The sequence below is a fragment of the Panthera tigris genome, chromosome X (assembly GCF_018350195.1).
Source record: "Panthera tigris isolate Pti1 chromosome X, P.tigris_Pti1_mat1.1, whole genome shotgun sequence".
NCBI classification, from domain to species: domain Eukaryota; kingdom Metazoa; phylum Chordata; class Mammalia; order Carnivora; family Felidae; genus Panthera; species Panthera tigris.
In genome coordinates, this window is record NC_056677.1 from 55374277 (window position 1) to 55398870 (window position 24594).

Consider the following 24594-nt stretch of genomic DNA (forward strand, 5'->3'; position numbering starts at 1 on the left):
TGTGATATCTAGTGTCATTGTCTTATATTTTGCTGCACTGTGCAATGTAGTGCTCATGTCCCATCTTTTCCTGGAAGCATCTCTCCTTCCTTAGATTTTATTCAGGCTACTTGGTTGCCCTACAACCTCAACTGTCTGATGGGTTTAAGAAAAGTTATGATTTTGTAGTTTAACTTTTCCTCATTGTTCTAGTGGTAGGGGTATTCTTTCTAGCTTTCTGTATCCTACTCACAAGTCAAATTACAGTGTTCTAAAGTCACTTGAAATAGTTGGCTCTCTGTGTAGTTGTGCATTTAATTCAATGTACAGTAGATTCATTTGTTTTATTTTTCTTTCAGTTTTAAGGACTTCTTTTAAATTTTTTTTAAAAATTTTAAACGTCTATTTATTTTTGAGAGAGACGGAGACAGAGAGACAAAGTGCAAGCAGGGGAGGGGCAGAGAGAGAGGGAGACACAGAATCCGAAGCAGGCTCCAGGTTCTGAGCTGTCAGCACAGAGCCCGACGTGGGTCTCAAACTCACGAGCTATGAGCCAAAGTGAGACGCTTAACAGACTGAGCTACCCAGGTGCCCCGGACTTCTAAATTTTAATTTTGTTTCATGATTATGTGAACTATTTATATGACTTCAAGTCCTATATATAGAACTACTTGTATTTGCAGAAGCCTAGCTTCTCTATCTCCTCTACCTTATTCTCTCCTTTCCTTAATGGAAGCCTCTTTTAAAAAAAATCATGTGACTTATTTCTTACATTATGTATGACTTAAATTATACTGCATGATTTATTTCTTATACATTTCTTACATTTAAAAGTAACATTCATATGTGAGTGTGTGTGCGTGTGTGTGCATTGAGCGCCTTTATAGCCTCTACTTTCTTAAATGAATGGCAGCATGTTATAAAAACTTTTCTCCACATTGCTTTTTTATTCAATACTCCATAAATAGTTCTTTAGAGATACTCCCATTCCTTATTATAGATGCACAGTGCTCCATTATGTGAATACATCATACTTTGTTCAGCTAGTTCTATGTTGATGGATGTTTAGGTTATTCTCAGGTTTTTGCTTTTACAAGTAACATTATAATAAACAGCTTTGTGTATATGTTCCTTTTGGAACAATGGAGTAGTATTTTTGCTACTCTATCTTTAGACTCCTAAAAGTGGCATTGCTTTCAGTGGATGATCCATATATAAATTTGCTAGGTATGGCCAGATTCATCTTCAGTAGAATGTAGTACTACTTTGCATTTCCACCAGAAACGTGTGAATACTCTTTCCCCACAGTTTCACCTGCAGAGTATGTTGTCAAACTGTTGGATTTTTGCCAGTCTTAACACATAAACATTTTTATTACAAGCAGTTATAATTTTCATTTCTTTTTTTTTTTTTGATGTTTATTTATTTTTGAAGGAGAGAGAGCAAGTGGGGGAGGGGCAGAGAGAGAGGGAGACTCAGAATCCAAAGCAGGCTCCAGGCTCTGAGCTGTCAGCACAGAGTGCGACGCAGGGCTCAAACTCACAGACTGTGAAATCATGACGGGAGCCGAAGTCGGACGCTCAACCGACTGAGCCACCCAGGTACCCCTAATTTGTGTTTCTTATTAAAAAGTGTGTTTGAGAATTTATTTTTCAGAAGTTCTTTGAACAACTTTATTCTTCCTAGAATTTCAGTATACTGTCTTACACTTCATTTACCTGCAGCTGCTACCCTGTAAATATTGTGCCCATTGGGCCAAAAATCATGGGAGAAGTGATCGTCGTGTTTGTTTTCTTAGGAACTAGAAGACTCCTGAGGTTTAGTTACAGTGATCAAATTTGGCAGATGAACATGAGTTTAAAAGCTTTTAGTCTCATAATTCATTTTGGAAATGTTATTTGATCTGGTTTGCCAGATAACCTGCTAAAAAGAGTATAGATTAAGATTTATTTTGCTATTTCCCTGTTCTTCCTAGTTTCGCTTTAGGCTTCACATAATGCTTTTTTCTAGCCAGCAGAGGCCACCAGAGCCTATCAAAGAGCAAAAGAGCTACAGAATTGTGACTATGTGAAGATGTCATTGCTGAAAGGTCTTTTTAAATAGCTTTGCAATCTTGCTAGCTTGTGTGTGTCCTGTGAAGATTTCATGCTTGAAAGAAACCAAATATTTAAGGGCAAGAAAGTGTCTGTGAAATTTACTTCATATTTTTTCCATCAAATGCTATCTCCTTTAAAAGAAATAAGCATTTGAGAATTTCAGTTAACCACATTGTTTAATGTCTGATAAATTAATGCCTTGCTTTCAAAAGTGTATAAAGCCCTGCAAAAAAACATAGTCCCGGGGCACCTGGGTGACTCCCTTGGTTAAGCATCCAGCTTCGGCTCAGGTCATGATATTGTGGTTTGTGAATTCAAGCCCTGCGTCGGGCACTGTGCTGACAGTTCAGAGCTTGGATCCTGCTTCGGATTCTATGTCTCACTCTCTCTCTGCTCCTCCCCCACTCACACTCTGTCTCGCTGTCTCTCTCTCAAAACTAAAGAAAGAATAAAAAAATTAAAAAAAAAGACATACTCCCTACTCACTAGGAAATGATGTCTTTGAGGAATGCTGTAGTTGATTACAGGCTTTAATTTTTTTTTCCCCAACTCTTCTCAGTTTGCAGGCCTTTCTGATATATCCATCTCACAAGACATCCCTGTGGAAGGAGAAATCACCATTCCTATGAGATCTCACATTCGGGAATTTGACAGCTCCACGTTAAATGAATCTGTTCAGAATACTATTGTAAGTGAGACTAGTTGAAAGAACTTCTGTTCAGTATCATGGGACTAAATAACTAATAGCACTTTGTAATATTTGTTTTGTTTGGTTCACTGACTTTCAATATAATTTATTGAAATTTTAAGATTTTACTCTAGAGAATAATTTGGTATAGCCTTTTTGGAAAGCAGTTTGGCTATAATGAGTATTAAGAATATTCAGATGTTCAAATATTTTTAAGCTGATAATTCTGCTCCACCTAGAGTATACGGAAATTTTTTAAAAAATATGTTTTTAAAATACAGAAAAATATTAATGTACAAAAATGTTCATCCCAGCATTCGTTATAATAGGGAAAAATTGAACACCAGAGGGGATATCAATTAAATAATGTTACATCTATGTGGTGGAATACCGAACAGCCATTAAAAATGTATTTACAAAGCACTGTTAATAACATGAAGAAATTTTTTTTAATGTTCATTTATTTTTGAGAGAGAGAGAGAGAAATAGAGAGAGAGAGTGAGTGAGAGAGCAGGGGCAGGGGAGAAACAGAGAGAGAGGGAGAGACATGGAATTTGCAGTGGGCTCCAGGTTTTGTGCTGTCAGTACAGAGCCTGATGCGGGGCTTGAACTCACGAACTCTGAGATCATGACCTGAGCTGAAGTCAGACGCTTAACCAACTGAGCCACCCAGGCGCCCCGACACGAAGAAATTTCTAGGTGAAAAAATTAGGACAGAATTATCTCAACTATATTTTGAGAGGTTATGTTTGTATTACTATATTCTTCCTCAAATGTCTTGATTCTTAAAAATCTGGCTTCTAGGCTTCATTTACCAGTTAAATTGGGAATGTTGGAAACTAATTTGTTTTATATTGTGAATAATGTGGTAGCTGGGGAGCAGGCTGATTGGCCCTTGGGACTTCATCACTTGTGAACGGAATGTCAGATGCCATGTTTTGCAGAGCAGACTTTAGTAGTGCTATTATTACTTTAATTTCTTTAAGGTATCAGAACGGCTATAGTTCTCTTTTACAGAGCTTTAAAAATCAAAATAGAACTGGTGGGTATGGTAAAGAGTTAAACGTTGGCCTAAGGAGTTAATAGAAAAGCCCTACCTCTCTGGTTTGTTTGTATTGTGAAGGAGTTAAACTGGAATTGTAGTTCTAAAATTCCACATGAAGGATTCCCATGAAATTAAAATAAATCTTAGCAAATTAAGTAAGGGAACTACTTGGCAACTTTGGTCATGACAATGCAGCAAGTTGTTTATGTCTTTCAGATGCGTGATCTAAAAGCTGTTGGGAAAAAATTCATGCATGTTTTGTATCCAAGAAAAAGTAATACTCTTTTGAGAGATTGTAAGTATATGAGGTTTTTGACAATTTTCTGTTTTTCGCTTTATCTTATCATAAGTACTTTATGTGGCTAAATTTCTTTTTTGTAATTAAAAAAATTTATTATTATGTTTATTTTGAGAGAGAGAGAGAGCAAGTGGGGGAGGGGCAGAGTGAGAGGGAGCTACAGAATCCAAAGCAGGTTCCAGGCTCTGAGCTGTCAGCACAGAGCCCAATACGGGGCTCAAACCCATGAGTGTGAGATCATGACCTGAGTTGAAGTCGGATGCTCAACCGACTGAGCCACCCAAGCGCCCCTATATGGCTAAATTTCTGTGGTAAGAAAACTGGATGAAAAAATATATAAATGAATATGCAAATGAAAATTTGGGAAGAAATAAAAAAAATTAGAATGGAATTTCAGAGACTGGAAGATTTTGTTTAATATATTATCTTCATCAACAAATACAGTTTGTATATCCTCAACTACTATAGTGGACACTGCAAAAAATATCTCTGGAAATTGTAAACACATAGGAACTTTTGTTCAATCAAAGAGCTGACGTCTCCAAAGGAAAGGCAAAATGTTTCAATATTAAATTAGAATAACAGCTAGTACCCATTAAGGATTAACAAAATTATTAATACCTTTATTGACATTTCTATTTTCAGAACTATTAGTCTGATGACTGTATTTTTTTTTGTTCAAGAGTTCTATCAAAACAGTGCTTGCAGTACATTATGCTCTTATTTAGAATTTATTATTAAAATTGTTAGACCTTTTAGTGTTATTTTCATAGTACCCTTTATTAGAAAAATTGAATCAGTTGTGTGAGAATAGTAACAATGATGTTATACATGAGTGTACCTTCTATTTTGGCGGCATTTCAGCTATAATGTAGGAATGCCAAATATGTGGCATATATGCCGTCACTCTGTGGAGACTGGATGCAGCGTCAGAATCTTTTTCAACATAGTACACCGTGGGTTGAAGCTGACATGATTTGCCACCGCTGGTATGTGATGGAAAGAGCATGGACAGATCTGGGTTTGAATAGCAGTTCCATCCCTACCTGTGTTATCTTGGATAAGACAGTTAACTTTTCTGAGGCTCAACTTTCTTCCCCTGTTAAAGTGGAGATAATAACATACCTGCTGGTGAGGATTAGAGATCATGCATACCAGCCACCTTGCACAGCATCTGACATTTATTAGGCACTCCATAAATGATAGCTATTATTCTAGTGCCTTGCCTCTGCCTACATACACATACCTCTTTTTTAATCCTTACAACAACCTTATGAAAAGTTATGGCTCCTGTTTTACAGGTGAAGAAAATGAGTCTCCATGAAGGTGAGTATCGGTTAGGATGACACAGGCAAAATTAGAACCCAGTTTTCAAGTTCAGTGCCCTTTCCATTCTACCACTGTTATCCCAGATGTGAAGATATCCTTTCAACTGCTGCTGTGGCTCCGTTCAGAGCAAGGTTGATTCAGTGACAATGCAGAACCAGTGTGTTAACTTTGCTGATTAGTGATGATTATTAGCCGTGTCATATGTTAAGGTCCATTCTCAGACCTTGGGATACACAGATGGGCTGTGACAAAGGGTGAGTAAGTCATGGCCCAGATTTGCACTTCTTCCCTGCTGTGTTAGCACAGTCCTGGGCAAAGTGGCAAGGAAAAAATTCACAACTTAAAAATCTTTAAAAAAAAAAATCACAATGCAATATGACTCTGCACCCATTAAGATGGTCATTATCAAAGAAACAGAAAATAACAACTACTGGTGAGAATATGGAGAAATTGTAACCCTCGTGCATTGCTAGTGGAAATGTAAAATGGTGCAGCTACTGTGCAAAACGACATGGTGACTTCTTAGAAAACTAAGCATAGAATGACTATATGATCCAGCAATTCCACTTCTGAGTATATACCCAAAAATTGAAAGCAGGAACTCAAACAGATATTTGTACACCCATGTTCATAGCAGCATTATTCACAATAGCCAAAAGGTGAAAACAATTTCAAATGGCATCAATGGATGGATAAACAAATTGTGGCATATACACCATGTCATATACTATGTATTAATGGAATATTACTTAGTTTTAAAAAGGAGTGAAATTCTGACAGCTATGACATGGATGAACCATGAAGACATTGTGCTGAGTAAAATAAGCCAGTCGCAAGAGGACGTATATTATATTTTTTCACTTATATTAGGTACCTAGAATAGTTGAATTTCTAGAAACAAAGTAAAATGATGATTGCTAGAGGCTAAGTGGAGAGTTATTATTTCATGGGTTGGAGTTTTAGTTTGGGAAGATGAAAAAGTTCTGGAGATGGGAAATATGAAGGTTGTACAACGATGACTGTACTCAAAGCCTGTACACTTAGAAGTGACTCAAATGGTAAATTTTGTGTTTATATATATATACATTTATATACATGTATGTATATATATATATGTGTGTTTATAATATATTCTATATATATATTCTACTAAAATAAAGATTTTTAAATACAGTTACAGAATTTTATTAATTAAAAACCTCAGTGTATTTTTTAAAAGCCAGTATATTAATGTCAGTTGTACTTGAATTCACTTTTCAATTGATAAGTTCAAAAATTTAACAAGAACAATATTTAATCAGAGTGGTAGGATTATGATTTGTTTTTACATCTTCCTAACTTGCCACAGTGATATCAAAATTACTTATATAATATGAAGAAAAACCAATGTAAGTATGTACATATGCATACTTATTTAAAGTTATGTACATATGAGGTTAAAGTTAGAAATGGTATATGTATCTTTTTTCATATTTGTTGAGGAAGGTAATTTTGCTCTAAGCTGTATGTTACTCATCTGTTGGCATATCAAGTACCTAACAGCTATTAATTGAGAACCACTGTGCTTACACCTGATGTTGGTAGAGCGATTTATACCTTTCAAAAAGCTTTCATGTTATTTGCTAAGGTTTAACTTTATAAAATTACCAATATTGGGCTGTTTTTTCACTTATAAGAACAGCGATTCCATACTAGTTCAATTTAATGATTATAAAAGGGAAGCAGTGTGGCAGAGTGGAAAGAACTTTGGAGTAGGAATCAGAAGATCTAGGTTGTGGTCCCACCTCCATACATAATAAATATTTATATAAACTTGGGTAAGTCACTTCTCAGCTTCAATTTTCATATTCTTGAGGTGACCCTGATTATGTTTGCCTTGTCTCCTATAGTGTCAGTTTGGCGGAATGAGTTAACTCTAGTGTTTCTGAGGGTGGAGCACCTAAGTCTCTTGACTCCTGGCCCATTGGTCTTTATAGCATGCTGGAATGTGGCTTAGTAGGTGGAAGAAGGGTGATTTGTGGGATATGGAGTAAACAGAATTTAAAGGATATATGAAGAAGGGTATTCAGAATCGGGGAGCAGGGAGGGCAGGTAGAGGGGTAAGAGGTTGGAAGGCTTGGGCAGGGAGAGCCTTGATGTCTGAATTCCAAGAGTAGGAGAGGCAGATATTGGAATAAAGATAGAAAATTCTACATAGTTGTTTCTTAACAATCTTCTGTTTTTTGCTTGCCTTGTAGGGGATTTATGGGGCCCTTTGATCCTTTGTGTGACACTTGCATTGTAAGTACTTACATTTCCGTCCTTTGTCATTTGAGATAGACTATACTTTTTTGTGTGGAGTTTCAAAATTGAGGGGAATATTGAATATTTCAGTTAGGACTTCTTTGACACATTATGCTCCTTATGGTTTAAATCTATAAAGTCAAGTAGGTTTCCAGATCAATTCAAAAAATGATGGAATTAGAGATGGGAAAATTATGCTCACCTGTTTACCAATTTCTTAGCCTGCTTTAGCCATTTTTGTTGAATAGATATTTGTTTACTCTCATGCACCTCCCTATCATTAAACTAAGTGAATTAAATATCTATAGGTTTAAGCAATGTTTATTTGCAAACATATTGTTTTTAAATCTTAACAATAATATGAATGAGAATAAATTAGAGTAGAAGTGGTACAGTTCAAAGCAAGATCATGTTTCAAAGTGTTAGGCTTTCTATACACATAGTACATAAAGGGAGAGGACAGGAAGAGCGAAGTTCCATTGGAGAGGGGAATATAACCATTGGTAGAGAGGAAAAAAAGTACTGCATTAGGATTCAGTTCTGGGTTCTCATCCTGACTGCGCTATCAGCAAAGCGATTTTGGGCTACTTAGAACCAAAATGTGTATAATAATTTTTCCCAGTTTACAGAAAACTTTTAAATACCTTCTCTTATTTTAACATCATAACAAGAATATTATTTTCTTTTTTTGACAAACAAGCTTAGGTTCAGAGAGATTGAGGACTGAACCAAGATCACACAGTCAGTGGTAGACCTGGGATTCAACCTCAGGTTTCCTTGACTGCCCGTTCTCTATCTCTATGATTATTATACCTCTCTTCCCACCTAACCCCTATGGGTCTCCTCTCCCATATCTGTAAAAGGAGATGGCTGAGGATCCTTTCCAGGCTTGATGTTTTATGATTCTAAATTCAACAAGTTTCTTACTGGCTTTTCTACCCACTTTTTTACTTTAAAGTTTATTTTGAGAGAGAGGGAGGAAGGGAAAGAGAGCGTGAGAGAGGAAGGGGCAGAGAGAGAGAGAGAGAGAGAGAGAGAGAATCTCACGCAGGCTCCATGGGGCTTGATCTCACCAACTATGAAATCATGACCTGAGCTGAAATCAAGTTGGATGCTTAACTGACTGAACCACCCAGGCTCCCATACCCATTTTTTAATGTAAATTGAACATGTGTTGATTTAGGTAATAACATAGAGTGCTATTTCTTAGCCCTTTAATAACCACATCAAGGGCAATAACCTGGTGCCTTGATGGACAGGTTTATATTAGAATCTCTGAGCATGTACTTTTTTAGTTTTAAAAGGTTAACATTAGAGATTATGTAGTTTAACCCAATTTATATGCAGAGAGGAAAACTGGAGTCCCAAGACATGAAATGATTACTCTAGTGTATGTATCTAGTGACAGAACTAGGATCACTTTCTGGATCTCCTTCCTTTGAGGCCAGTTAATGTTCTTCCATCATACCATGCTGAAGCAATAGAGATTCCAGACAAGTGATGAATGCCAGCATTCCTTGCATCGGATTGTCAGGACTCAGAGTGGAGTATGTACAACTGTAGAATACAAAAGCCTGTACTGGCAAACAGCATAGCAGGGCAAGACTTACTATGTGACTTGTCTATACTATGTAATGAAAAGAGGTTGTGAGCTTGGTGGTATTTATTATTTTTCTGAAAAAAATGACACTGAATCCAAGTGTTCTTGTCCAAAGTTCAAAACAGTTTATGTCTGTAAAATTCTTAGACAAAGAGAGGATATTTAAGTGACAGTTCAACTACTCTATTTTAAAGCAAAGTCTCTTAGTAATAATCTGTATGTTTTTATTTTTAAAAATCCATAGCTAAATAGGTTTATAGAACGTTTCCATTTTTGAATGTAAGAACTAAAGACTTAACCCCAGGATTATAAATCCAAATGTGTCTAAGGGCTAGAAAAGTAACCTAAATATATTTGTTGGGAATTGGTGACCTGAAGCCCCTTGTGAAGGGAGCTGCTGCTGTGTCACCTGCTCCCAATTGTTCCTGTGTAGGAATGTAGGCCCAGTGTTAGAAATTCTTCTGGTTTTTTAAGAAAATCCAGAAATACATATTTTTTAATGTTTATTTTTTGAGAGAGAGAGAGAGAGAGAGAGAGAGAGAGTGAGCAGGAGAGGGGCAGAGAGAGAGGGAGACACAGAATCTAAAACAGGCTCCAGGCTCTGTGCTGTCAGCACAGAGCCCAATGTGGGGCTCGAACCCATGAACCACGAGATCATGACCTGAGCCAAAGTTGGATGCTCAACCAAGTCACCCAGGTGCCCCCAGAAATACATGTTTTTATGTGAAACCTCCCAACTTTAAAATAATGTCATCTTGGATTTAAACCCATGTTAAGCCATGTACAGACCAACCACCTCATGTCTGTGAGTCACATTTGGCCCTTCAGTTTATAACCTCTGCTTAACCAAAACGGTCTTCAGTAATGCATGTAAACATCTTAACAAGGCCATATGAGGCAACCCTTGTAGTCCTGAGGCATTTGGAATTTGAAATAAAGGAGCCTTGCTAAATATTTCTGACATCTTCCTTTTATACAGCCTACATATTACAGATCTCTAGGTGAGGTTTCAGACAGCTCTCTGATTCAATGTTGGACAACCCATGCCTTAACTTTATTGCTCTAAATAAAAGATGAAGCATTTCTCATGCCATTTCCTTGTCACAGAATGCTTCAAAGAAGCTCTGTAGATAGTGAAAAGGATGGAGGGCCCCAGTTTGCAGAAGTCTTTGTCATTGTCTGGTTTGGTGCAGTTACCATCACCCTCAACTCAAAACTTCTTGGAGGAAACATGTGAGTATTATTAAAATGCATTTTTTTCCCTTGGCAAGTAGCGTCTCTTAGATTTTTTAGGAAGTCTGACTGTTAGGTATTTAAAAAAAAATTTATATATATATATATATATATATATATATATATATATATATAAGGGCTAAAGAGAAAAGTCTCTTAAAACTGCTGAACAGAGGATTTCTAGGAGGGGGCCAAGATGGCAGAACAGCATGGAAGTTTTTTTTGCATCTCTCATCCCTGAAATACAGCCAGATCAACACTAAACCATCTTGCACACCTAGAAAACTGATTTGAGGATTAACACAACAATCTGTACAACCTGAACCAGAGAACTCAGCAGATAGGCAGCACAAAGAGGTGAACTGGGGGAGAAGCCCGTGGAGGGCAGGGAGCTGTTTTTCCTTGCAGAGAGAAGACAGAGATGGGGGGAGAGTACAGAAAACATCCCCCCCCCCGCCCAAAAGCAGCTGGAGAGAAAAGAAAGATTACTCAAGGGACTGAACAAAACAGGGAGAAAGGAGAAAGGAGAGGGTTTAAATTCCATTAAAACTTTATAAACAGGGAGAGTTCAGGGTCTGAAACTCTGCAGCTTGATACCTGGTGGTGCTCTGGTGGGAAGGGCAAACCCCAGGAACAGAAAGCGAGGTCCTTAGGATCCTCAGGCCACGTGGGGAGAGGTGGTTCCCCTGCTGGGAGGACATTTGGTAGAGGCTGTGCAGCCTCCCCACAGGCAAAGGCCCCAGTGGACCCTGGAGAGCAACCACATTCACTGGTGCTGGAACAAGGACGTTAAGGGGGTAGACTGGTGCAGATGTGTGTTGCAATTTTCCATAATCCCTGAAATGCTGCTGCTACAAGATAGCGCAAACTTTTTCCGGGGCGGGCTGGCACGTGGCCACAGTCTCTGGGCATCAGCAGCAGCATGGTCTCCTGAATGTTCCTGGGGGTGGGCCGGCACCTGGCCATTGCTCAGTGAGACTCTCCCCCAGAGGGTCTGAGCGGGTCAAAGCCACAGTCCCTCAGAAGTGAGGGGTTGGGAAACACAGCTACATCTGAGATAAAACTCAGAAGGGAGGTGCCACCTGGCAACCTGATGGCTTGGTCACAGACAGTGTAAAAGTGGGGAGTGGATGGAAGCTGGAGACAAAGGAGGGGTGCCTGATTTCTGGTCGTGGAGAGCACAGAGTTCTGATACTACAGACTGGGTAGCTGGGTGACACGATTTTCACTCCTTCTGCATCTGTGCATACACACCTACAGGACCACAACAATCAACCCCAGTAAGCTAAGCAGCACCATCTAGTGGAGAACAGAGCCATTGCACTAAGCCCTGCCCAACTGGGCCAACCTCACTCTTCAGGAACAACACAAGTCTCTTTGCCTGCTTAGTTTACAGACTATAAAGTGCTTCATAGTTTGACTTCTAGGGGAATCTGATATAATTTCAATCTTACTTAAGTCTACTGGTCCATCTATTCAATTTCTTTTCTTTCTTTTTTTATCCTTGAATACAGAAAGAGAAAAAATTTATTTTTATTTTCCATTTCTATTAAAAATATTATTTAATTTTTTCTACTTTTTTTACCTTTTTGTAAATTTTTCAAGTTCTTTTTTAATTTCATCATTTCATTTTATTCTATTTCATTGTATTCATTTTTTTCAAATTTTCAAGCATTTTCCTTTTCTTTCCTTTCTTTTCTTTCCTTTTTTCTCTAACCTATCAAGCTCCTTTCAACAACCAGACCAGAACACACCTAGGATCTAGCATCCTTTATTTGATTTTTTGTGTGTTTTTAATTTTTTAATTTTAATTTTTTTTTACCTTTTTAATTCCTTTTCTTCCTTCAAAATGATGAAATGAAGGAATTCACCCCAAAAGAAAGAACAGGGAGAAATGACAGCCAGGGACTTAATCAACACAGATACAAGAAAGATGTCTGAACCAGGATTTAGAATCACGATAATAAGAATACTAGCTGAGGTTGAAAACAGATTAGAATCCCTTTCCGCGGAGATTAAAGTTAGTCAGGATGAAAATAAAAATGTTGTAACTGAGCCTTAGTCTTGAATGGATGCCACAGTGTCAAGGACAGATGAGGCAGAGCAGCAAATAAGCAATATAGAAGACAAACTTATGGAGAACAATGGAGCAGAAAAAAAGAGGGAGACTGTTGTAGACTCTGTGTCCAATGTTCTCTCTTGTCTAGCAAGAGAGCAGGACACAGGATGAAAAAACAAGAGATTGCTAATGTCCAGGAAAAGACTAGAGCCCCAAATAAGAGTCCTTGCCCTGTGTTTATTAGGATAAGAAGGCTTACAAACATGATGATGGACATGTGCAAAGAGACAATAAATCTGTGAACTTTAACTTGTGGTTGTGAGGGAAAGGGGTCCTGAAGACATTTGGGGTTAGGGGTTTGGACTAATACAAAGCAAAATGCTGATGCCAGGCAGTCAGGTGGAAGGTTGTTTATAGCGAACATGAGGCACCACCTCTGTTTATCTTAGCTAGCCTAGGGGATGAGACAGGTAGGACACGTGACCTCAGAGTTAACAAGGCACCTTTTCTTTTGTTAATCATCTCTGCTCTGGTCTACTTCACCTGTAGCACAGTGGTCTATAGCCCAATTTACCTGTTTACCTAACTTGGTCCTTCCTTCCTGTGAAAGCAGCATTCTGTTATAGTACTAAATTGTGGGGTGCTTCCACCCTGAATACTTAATCTTGTTTATTTCATATACCTATGTATTGGGTTCCTTTGTACCTCCCTATTCTTGATTGCCTTGTCTTTTTTACCCAAACTCAGATGTGAGCATCCAATGGTTTTGTACTTCTTTATGCCTTGTTAACCCATTGATGTAAGCCTGGGGGATTTGTAAGCTTATTCTCTACAGGAGACTAAGGCAAAGAGCATGATTTAAGAATTAGAGAAATCAGTGACTCATTAAAAAGGAACAACATCAGAATCACAGGAGTCTCAGAAGATGAAGACAGAGAAAAAGGGGTGGAAGGGTTATGTGAACAAATCATAGTGGAAAACTTTCCTAGCCTGGGGAACGACACAGACATCAAAATCCAGGAAGCACAGAGGACTGCCATTAGATTCAACAAAAACCGACCTTCATCAAGGCATATCATAGTCAAATTCACAAAATAGCCAGGCAAGTAAAGAATCTGAAAGCAGCAAGAGGAAAAAAGTCCTTAACCTACAAGGGAAGACACATCAGGTTTGCAGCAGACCTAGCCACAGAAACTTGGCAGACCAGAAAAGAGTGGCAGGATATATTCAATGCGTTGAATTGGAAAAATATGCAGCCACAAATTCTTTATCCATCAAGGCTTTCATTCAAAACAGAAGGAGAGATTCAGTTTCCCTGAGAAACAAAATTAAAGGAGTTCGTGACCACTAAACCAGCCCTGCAAGAACTTTTATGGGGGACTCTGAGAAGAGAAAAAGATGGAAGAAAAACGACCAAAAGCAACAAAGACTAGAAAGGACCAGAGAACACCACCAGAAAGTCAAACTCTACGGGCAACATAATGTCAATGAATTCATATCTTTCAGTACTCACTCTAAATGTCAATGGACTAAATGCCCCAATCAAATGACATAAGGCAACAGAATGGATAAGAAAACAAGATCCATCTAGATGCTGTTTACAAGAGACCCATTTAAGACCTAAACACACTTTCAGATTAAAAGTAAGGGAATGGAGAACTATCTATCATACTAATGGTCTCCAAAAGAAAGCTGGAGTAGCCAAACTTATATCAGACAATCTAGAGTTTAAAATAAAGACTGTAACAAGAGATGAAGAAGGGCATTATATGATAATTAAGGGGTCTATCCACCAAGAAGACCTAACAGTTGGAAACATTTATGTTCCAAATGTGGAAGAACCCAAATATATAAATCACTTAATCACAAACATAAAGAAACTCATTGATTATAATACCATAATAGGGACTTCAACACCCCACTTACAGCAATGGACAGATCATCTAAACAGAAAATCAACAAGGAAACAATGGCTTTGAATGACACACTGGACGAGATGGACTTAACAGATATATACAGAAGATTTCATCCTAAATCATCGGAATACGCATTCCTCTCCAGTACATGTGGAACGTTCTCCAGAATAGACCACATACTGGGACACACATCAGCCCTCAGCAAGTAAAAAAAAATTGAGATTATTCCGTGCATATTTTCAGACCACAAAGCTATGAAACTCGAAATCAACCACAAGAAAAAATTTGGAAAGATAAATAATTGGAGACTAAAGACCATCCTACTAAAGAATGAATGGGCTAACCAAGAAGTTAAGAGGAAGTTAAAATGGAAGCCAGTGAAAATGAAAATAACACAGCCCAAAACTTCTGGGACACAGCAAAGGCGGTCATAAGAGGGAAGTATATGGCAATCCAGGCCTTCCTAAAGAATGAAGAAAGGTCACAGAGACACAACCTAACCTTACACCTTGAAGAGCTGGAAAAAGAACAGCAAGTAAAACCCAAAAACAGCAGAAGAGAGGAAATAATAAAGACGAGAGCAGAAATCAATGTTATCAAAACCAAAAAAAAAAACAAAAAACAAAAAACAGAACAGATCCATGAAACCAGAAGTTGGTACCTTGAAAGAATTAACAAAATTGATAAACCCCTATCAAGTTTGATCAAAAAGAAAAAGGAAAGGACCCAAATAAATAAAATCAAGAATGAGGGAGGAGAGATCACAACCAACATAGCAGAAATAAAAAAAAAATAAGAGAATATTATGAGCAATTATACGCCAATGAAATGGGAAAGCTGGAAGAAATGGACAAATTTCTAGAAACATATACACTATCAAAACTGAAACAGGAAGAAATAGAAAATTTGAACAGGCCCATAACCAGTAAAGAAATCAAATTAGTAATCAAAAATCTGCCAAAAAACAAGCATCCAGGGCCAGATGGCTTTCCAGGGAAATTCTACCAAACATTTAAGGAAGAGTTGACACCTATTCTCTTGAAGCTGTTCCAAAAAATAGAAATGGAAGGAAGACTTCGAAACTCTTCCTATGAAGCCAGCATTACCTTGATTCCAAAACCAGAGACCCCAATAAACAGGAGAGCTACAGACCAATTTCCCTGATGAACATGGATGCAAAAATCCTCAACAAGATAATAGCCAACCAGATCCAACAATACATTAAAATTATTCACCTGGACCAAGTGGGATTTATACCTGGGTTGCAGGGCTGGTTCAATATCCGCAAAACAATCAATGTGATACATCACATAAATAAAAGGACAAGAACCACATGATCCTCTCAATAGATGCAGACAAAGCATTTGACAAAATACAGCATCCTTTCTTGATAAAAAAACCCTCAAGAAAGTAGAGATAGAAGGGCTTTTACCTCAAGATCATACAAGCCGTATATGAAATACCCACTGCCAATGTCATCCTCAATGGGAAAAAACTGAGAGCTTTTCCCCTAAGGGCAGGAACAAGAAAGGGATGTCTACTCTCACCACTGTTACTCAACATAGTATTGGAAGCCTTAGCCTCAGCAATCAGATTCCACCAAAAAACTTCTAGGTTGATCCATGAATTCAACGAAGTGGCAGGATATAAAATCAATGCACAGAAATCGGTTGCATTCCTATACACAAATAATGAAGAAATAGAAGGAGAAATCAAGGAATCTATCCCATTTACAATTGCACCAAAACCCATAAAATACCTGGGAATAAATCTAATGAAAGAGATGAAAATCTATGTGATGAAAACTATAGAAAGCTTATGAAAGAAATTGAAGAAGACACACAAAAAAATGGAAAAATGTTCCATGCTCCTAGATAGGAAAAAAAAATATTGTTGAAATGTCAATACTACCCAAAGCAATCTACATATTGAATGCAATCCCTATCAAAGCAACATCAGCATTCTTAACAGAGCTAAAACAAATTATCCTAAAATTTGTATGGAACCAGAAAAGACCCCGAATAGCCAAAGCAGTCTTGAAAAAGAAAACCAAAGCAGGAGGCATCACAATCCCAGACTTCAAGATGTATTACAAGGTTGTAATCATCAAGACAGTATGGTACTGGCACAAAAACGGACACTCAGATCAACGAAACGGAATAGAGAACCCAGAAATGGACCACGAAACGTATGGCCAACTAATTGTTGACAAAGCAGGAAAGAATATCTAATGGAATGAAGACAGTCTCTTCAGCAAATGGTGCTGGGAAAACTGGACACCAACATGCAGAAAAATGAATCTGGACCACTCTTACACTGTACAAAAAAAATAAACTCAAAATGGATGAAAGACTGAAACGTAATACAGGAAGCCATCAAAATCCTCAAGGAGAAAGCAAACAAAAGCCTCTTTGACCTTAGCCATGGCAAGTTTTTACTCGACAGGTCTCCAGAGCCAAGGGAAACACAAGGAAAAATGAACTATTGGGACCTCATCAAAATAAAAAGCTTCTGCACAGCAAAGGAAACAGCAAAACTAAAAGGCAACCTATGGAATGGGAGTAGATATTTGCAAATGACATATCAGAATAAAGACTTAGTATCCAAAATCTATAGAGAACTTTTTTTTTTTTTAATTTTTTTTAACGTTTATTTATTTTTGAGACAGAGAGAGACAGAGCATGAACGGGGGAGGGTCAGAGAGAGGGAGACACAGAATCTGAAACAGGCTCCAGGCTCTGAGCTGTCAGCACAGAGCCTGACGCGCGGCTCGAACTCATGGACCACGAGATCATGACCTGAGCCGAAGTTGGCCACCCAACCGACAGAGCCACCCAGGCGCCCCTATAGAGAACTTTTCAAAGTCAACACCCCAAAACCAAATAATCCCATGAAGAAATGGGCAAAAGACATGAATAGACACTTCTCCAAAGAAGACATCCAGATGGCCAACCGACACATGAAAAATTGCTCAGTATTACTCATCATCCAGGAAACCACATTGAGATACCACCTCACGCCTGTCAGAATGGCTAACATTAACAACTCAGGCAACAACAGATGTTGGCGAGGATTTGGAGAAAGAGGATCTCTTTTGCACTGCTGGTGGGAATGCAAACTGGTGCAGCCACTCTGGGAAACAGTATGGAGGTTCCTCAAAAAATTAAAACTAGAACTACCCTCCGACCCAGCAATTGCACTACTAGGTATTTATCCAAGGGATACAGGTGTGCTATTTCAAAGGAACACAAGCACCCCAATGTTTATAGCAGCACTATTGACAATAGCCAAAGTATAGAAAGATCCCAAATGTCCATCAATGGATGAATGGATAAAGAAGATGTGGTGTGTGTGTGTGTGTGTGTGTGTGTGTGTGTGTGTATATATACACACATACACAATGGAGTATTACTCGGCAATCAAAAAGAATGAAATCTTACCATTTGCAACTATGTGGATAGAATTCGAGTGTATTATGGTAAGCGAAATTAGAGAAAGACAAATATATAACTTCATTCATATGAGCTCTGTAAGATAGAAAACAGGTGAACATAAGGGGAGGGAAGTAAACATAATATAAAAACAGGGAGGGGTACAAAACATAAGAGACTCTTAAATATAGAGAACAAACAGACGGTTGCTGGAGAGGTTGTGGGAGGGGGGATGGGCTAAATGGGTAAGGGGCTTAAGGAATCTACTCCTGAAATCATCGTTACCCCATGTGCTAACTAGCTTGGATGTAAGTTATAAGAAATAAACAATAGAAAAAAATAAAAATAAATTTTTAAAAAATTGAACAGAGATAACTTAGTTTAGTTACCTTACCTTAAATTATCTACGGTCCTTTGATAAGCTTCAGATGCTATGCCCAGCTCATGAAATCATATGGAGAATATTTTGTGTTAGAATATTATGTCCAGTTTTTTTTTGGGGGGGGGGAAGAATGCAGCGTAGGAGGATGCTGGGCACACCGCATCATGCTGATCACTTAGATTCCACCCACACCTGACTAAATAACCCAGAAAACTGACAGAAGACTAGCAGAACGGACTCTCCAGAGCCAAGCATAGACAAGAGGCCCACGGAAGAGGGTAGGAAGGGCAGAGAGGCGGTGCACGCTACATGGACTGTGGGAGGGAGCCGGGATGGCGTAGGAGCAGCCCGCCCAGCAAGGCAGAGCCCCCGAGTCTGATTTGCAAAAGCGGAGGGGCTGGACTGCATGAGTTCTGACAGCCAGCAGGACTTAACATCTGGAATGTTAAAAGTCAGCGGCGCTTTTCGGAGAGCGGAGAGGACACCGGGAGGGAGAAGTATTCAGCCCCGGAAGACAGCTCAGCTCAGCGGGGAACAAAGGCGCTGGCCTGTGCCATCTCCTTCACCCACCCCCCAGCCAAAACCCCAAAGGGAACCAGTTTCTGTCACCAAACTTGAATGTACTGTGCAAACACCCAATGCTGTGCTTCTGTGGATCCATCCCTCCCACGGGTCTCCTGCCTCCCTCCCGGTGCTGCAGGTCCCCTCCCACAGGGGACCACCGATGGCAAGGTGAGTTAAGCCTGCCCCTCCCACCCCTGTGCACCTTGAAGATCCACCCCGGCTAATACACCATATCCCATAGAAGCAGCACCACAAGCCTGGCAGTGTGCAAGTAGCCCAAACCGGGGCCACACCACTCCACAGTGAGTCCTGCCCCGGGAGAGGGGAAAATAAAGTACACACCAGTCTGACTGTGACCCCAGCGGTGGGCTGGGGACAGACATCGGGTCTCACTGTGGCTCTGCCCACCAACACAAGTTACCCCAGACAGCACAGGGGAGGTGCCCTGCAGTTCCGCGCCACTCCAGGGACTATCCAAAATGATGAAATGGAAGAATTCTCCTCAAAAGAAACTCCAGGAAGTAGCGACAGCTAACGAATTGATTAAAAATGATTTAAGCAATATAACAGAGCATGAATTTAAAATAATAGTCATAAAATTAATTGCTGGGCTTGAAAAAAGTGTAGAAGACAGCAGAGAATCTATTGCTACAGAGATCAAGGGACTCAGAAACAGTCAGGTGGAGCTAAAAAATGCTATAAATGAGTTGCAAAATAAAATAGAAGCGACCACAGCTCGTATTGAAGAGGCAGAGGAGAAAACAGGTGAATTAGAAACTAAAATTATAGAAAAAAAGGAAGCTGAGAAAAAGAGAGGTAAAAAAATCCAGGAGTATGAGGGGAGAATTAGATAACTAAGTGATGCAGTCAAATGGAAAAATATCTGTATAATATGGATTCCAGAGGAGGAAGAGAGAAAGGGGCTGAAGGTGTACTTAAACAAATCATAGCTGAGAACTTCCCTGAACTGGGGAAGGGAAAAGGCATTGAAATCCAAGAGGCACAGAGAACTCCCTTCAGATGTAACCTGAATCGATCTTCTACATGACATATCATAGTGAAATGGGCAAAATACAAGGATAAAGAGAAAATTCTGAAAACAGCTAAGGATAAATGCACTCTAACATATAAAGGGAGACTGATAAGACTAGTGACGGATCTATCTACTGAAACTTGGCAGGCCAGAGAGGAATGGCAGGAAATCTTCAATGTGATGAGCAGAAAAAATATGCAGCCGAGAATCCTTTATCCAGCAAGTCTGTCATTTAGAATAGAAGGAGAGATAAAGGTCTTCCCAAACAAACAAAAACTGAAGGAATTCATCACCACTAAACCATCCCTACAAGAGATCCTAAGGGGGATTCTGTGAGTGAAATATTGCAAGGACCACAAAGTACCAGAGACATCATTACAAGCATGAAACCTTACAGACATCACAATGACTCTAAACCCATATCTTTCAATAATAACACTGAGTGTAAATGGACTAAATGTTCCAACCAAAAGACATAGGGTATCAGAATGGATAAAAAAACAAGACCCATCTATTTGCTGTCTACAAGAGACTCATTTTAGACCTGAGGACACCTTCAGATTGAAAGTGAGGGGATGGAAAACTATCTATCATGCTACTGGAACTCAAAGCTGGAGTAGCCATACTTATATCAGAAAAAGTAGACTTTAAATTAAAGGCTGTAACAAAAGATGAAGAAGGGCATTATATAATAATTACAGGGTCTATCCTTCAGGAAGAGCTAACAATTATAAATGTCTATGTGCTGAATATGGAAGCCCCCAAGTATATAAAACAATTAATCACAAACATAAGCAACCTTATTGATTAGAATGTGGTAATTGCAGGGACTTTAATACTCCACTTACAACAATGGATAGATCATCTAGACACAGGATCAATAAAGAAACAAGGGCCCTGAATGATACATTGGATCAGATGAACTTGACACATATATTTAGAACTCTGCATCCCAAAGCAACAGAATATACTTTCTTCTCGAGTGCACATGGAACATTCTCCAAGATAGATCACATACTGGGTCACAAAACAGCCCTTCATAAGTATACAAGAATTGAAATCATACCATGCACACTTTCAGACCACAATGCTATGAAGCTTGAAATCAACCATAGGAAAAAGTCTGGAAAACCTCCAAAAGCATGGAGATTAAAGAACACCCTACTAAAGAATGAATGGGTCAACCAGGCAATTAGAGAAGAAATTAAGAAATATATGGAAACAAATGAAATTGAAAAGACAACAATCCAAATGCTTTGGGATGCACCGAAGGCAGTCCTGAGAGGAAAATACATTGCAATCTAGGCCCATCTCAAGAAACAAGAAAAATCCCAAATACAAAATCTAACAGCACACCTAAAGGAACTAGAAGCAGAACAGCAAAGACACCCCAAACCCAGCAGAAGAAGAGAAATAATAAAGATCAGAGAAGAAATAAACAATATAGAATCTAAAAAAAATGATAGAGCAGATCAATGAAACCAAGAGTTGGTTTTTTGAAAAAATAAAATTGATAAACCTCTAGCCAGGCTTCTCAAAAAGAAAAGGGAGATAAAATCGTGAATGAAAATGGAATTATAACAACCAATCCCTCAGAAATATAAGCAATTATCAGGGAATACTGTGAAAAATTACATGCCAACAATCTGGACAACCTGGAAGAAATGGACAAATTCCTAAACACCCACACAATCCCAAAACTCAAACAGGAAGAAATAGAAAGCTTGAGCAGAGCCATAAGCAGCGAAGAAATTGAATCAGTTATCAAAAATCTCCCAACAAATAAGAGTTCAGGACCAGATGGCTTCCCAGGAGAATTCTACCAGACATTTAAAGCAGAAGTAATACCTATCCTTCTCAAGCTATTCCAAAAAATAGAAAGGGAAGGAAAACTTCCAGACTCATTCTATGAAGCCAGTGTTACTTTGATTCCTAAACCAGACAGAGACCCAGTAAAAAAAGAGAACTACAGGCCAATATCCCTGATGAATATGGATGCAAAAATTCTCAATAAGATACTAGCAAATCGAATTCAACAGCATATAAAAAGAATTATTCACCATGATCAAGTGGGATTCATTCCTGGGCTGCAGGGCTTGTTCAGCATTTGCAGATCAATCAATGTGATACATCACATTAATAAAAGGAAAGAAAAGAACCATATGATCCTGTCAATTGATGCAGAAGAAGCATTTGACAAAAGTCAGCATCCTTTCTTAATAAAAACCCTTGAGAAAGTCGGGATAGAAGGAACATACTTAAACATCATAAAAGCCATTTATGAAAAGCCCACAGCTAATATCATCGTCAATGGGGAAAAACTGAGAGCTTTTTCCCTGAGATCAGGAACACGACAGGGATATCCACTCTCACCGCTGTTGTTTAACATAGTGTTGGAAGTTCTAGCATGAGCAATCAGACAACAAAAGGAAATCAAAGGCATCAAAATTGGCAAAGATGAAGTCAAGCTTTCACTTTTTGCAGATGACATGATACTGTACATGGAAAATCCGATAGACTCCGCCAAAAGTCTGCTAGAACTGATACATGAAACAACAAAGTCACAGGAAACAAAATCAATGTACAGAAATCAGTGGCATTCTTATACGGTAATAATGAAGCAACAGAAAGACAAATAAAGAAACCGATCCCATTCACAATTGCACCAAGAAGCATAAAATACCTAGGAATAAACCTAACCAAAGATGTAAAAGATCTGTATGCTGAAAACTATAGAAAGCTTATGAAGGAAATTGAAGAACATAGAAAGAAATGGAAAAACATGCCATGCTTGTGGATTGGAAGAATAAATATTGTTAAAATGTCAATACTACCCAAAGCTATCTACACATTCAATGCAATCCCAATCAAAATAGCACCACCATTCTTCTCCAAGCTAGAACAAGCAATCCTAAAATTTGTATGGAACCACAAAAGACCCCGAATAGCCAAAGTAATTTTGAAGAAGACCAAAGCAGGAGGCATCACAATCCCAGCCTTTAGCCTCTACTACAAAGCTGTAATCATCAAGACAGCATGGTATTGGCACACAAAGACACATAGACCAATGGAATAGAATAGAAACCCCAAAATTAGACCCACAAAAGTATGGCCAACTAATCTTTGACAAAGCAGGAAAGAACATCCAATGGAAAAAAGACAGTCTCTTTAACAAATGGTGCTGGGAGAACTGGACAGCAACATGCAGAAGGATGAAACTAAACCACTTTCTTACACCATTCACAAAAACAAACTCAAAATGGATAAAGGACCTGAATGTGAGACAGGAAACCATCAAAACTCTAGGGGAGAAAGCAGAGAAAAACCTCTCTTACCTCAGCCGTAGCAATTTCTTACTTGACACATCCCCAAAGGCAAGGGAATTAAAAGCAAAAATGAACTATTGGGACCTCATGAAGATAAAAAGCTTCTGCACTACAAAGGAAACAATCAACAAAACTAAAAGGCAACCAACGGAATGGGAAAAGATATTTGCAAATGACATATCGGACAAAGAACTAGTATCCAAAATCTATAAAGAGCTCACCAAACTCCACACCCGAAAAACAAATAAGCCAGTGAAGAAATGGGCAGAAAACATGAATAGACACTTCTCTAAAGAAGACATCCAGGTGGCCAAGAGGCACATAAAAAGATGCTCAACGTCGCTCCTCATCAGGGAAATACAAATCAAAACCACACTCAGATACCACCTCACGCAAGTCAGAGTGGCTAAAATGAACAAATCAGGAGACTATAGAGGCTGGTGAGGATGTGGAGAAACAGGAACCCTCTTGCACTGTTGGTGGGAATGCAAACTGGTGCAGCCGCCCTGGAAAACAGTGCAGAGGTTCCTCAAAAAATTAAAAAAAAAAAAATTAAAAATAGATCTACCCTATGACCAGCAATAGCACTGCTAGGAATTTACCCAAGGGATACAGGAGTGCTGATGCATAGGGGCACTTGTACCCCAAGTTTATAGTAGCAATGTCAACAAGAGCCAAATTATGGAAGGAGCCTAAATGTCTATCAACTGAGGAATGGATAAAGAAATTGTGGTTTATATACACAATGGAGTACTACATGGCAATGAGAAAGAATGAAATATGGCCTTTTGTAGCAACGTGGATGGAACTGGAGAGTGTTATGCTAAGTGAAATATGTCATACAGAGAAAAACAGATACCATATGTTTTCACTCTTATGTGGATCCTGAGAAAGTTAATAGAAGACCATGGAGGAAGGGAAGGAAAATAAAAAGAGGTTAGAGTGGGAGGGAGCCAAAACATAGGAGACTCTTAAGAACTGAGAACAAACTGAGGGTTGATGGGGCCTGGGAGGGAGGGTAGGGTGGGTGACTGGTATTGAGGAGGGCACCTTTTGGGATGAGCACTGGGTGTTGTATGGAAACCAATTTGACAATAAATTTCATATTTAAAAAAAAAGGATATTATGTCCATTTTGTGGAAGAAATGGTCCATAGCTTTCAACAAATTCTTAAATAGGTTTTTAAACTAGAAAAGATTAAGAATCACTGTTTTAGAGGTTCAGTGGGAAAAGGAAGTCTTTACGAATTAGAGTAGATCATCTGGTATCCTAGATGATTGACTCTTAAGGAGTGTGAGAGGAAAGGAGGAAGAGTATGGGCAGAGAAAAATT

The 24594-nt window shown here is 38.7% G+C and overlaps 1 protein-coding gene across 2 annotated transcripts in view; it reads left to right on the forward strand.

The window, feature by feature from the left end:
* The window catches only part of YIPF6 (Yip1 domain family member 6), a 40658-nt gene that overhangs the window by 10568 nt on the left and 5496 nt on the right, over positions 1-24594 (forward strand). For both annotated transcript variants that reach the window (XM_015535298.2, XM_007077159.3), the window contains exons 2-5: positions 2635-2763; positions 4025-4103; positions 7673-7715; positions 10426-10551. In XM_015535298.2, the coding sequence (XP_015390784.1) occupies positions 2701-2763; positions 4025-4103; positions 7673-7715; positions 10426-10551 (311 nt within the window). In that variant the 5' untranslated portion in view covers positions 2635-2700. The remainder of the gene's footprint in view (positions 1-2634; positions 2764-4024; positions 4104-7672; positions 7716-10425; positions 10552-24594) is intronic.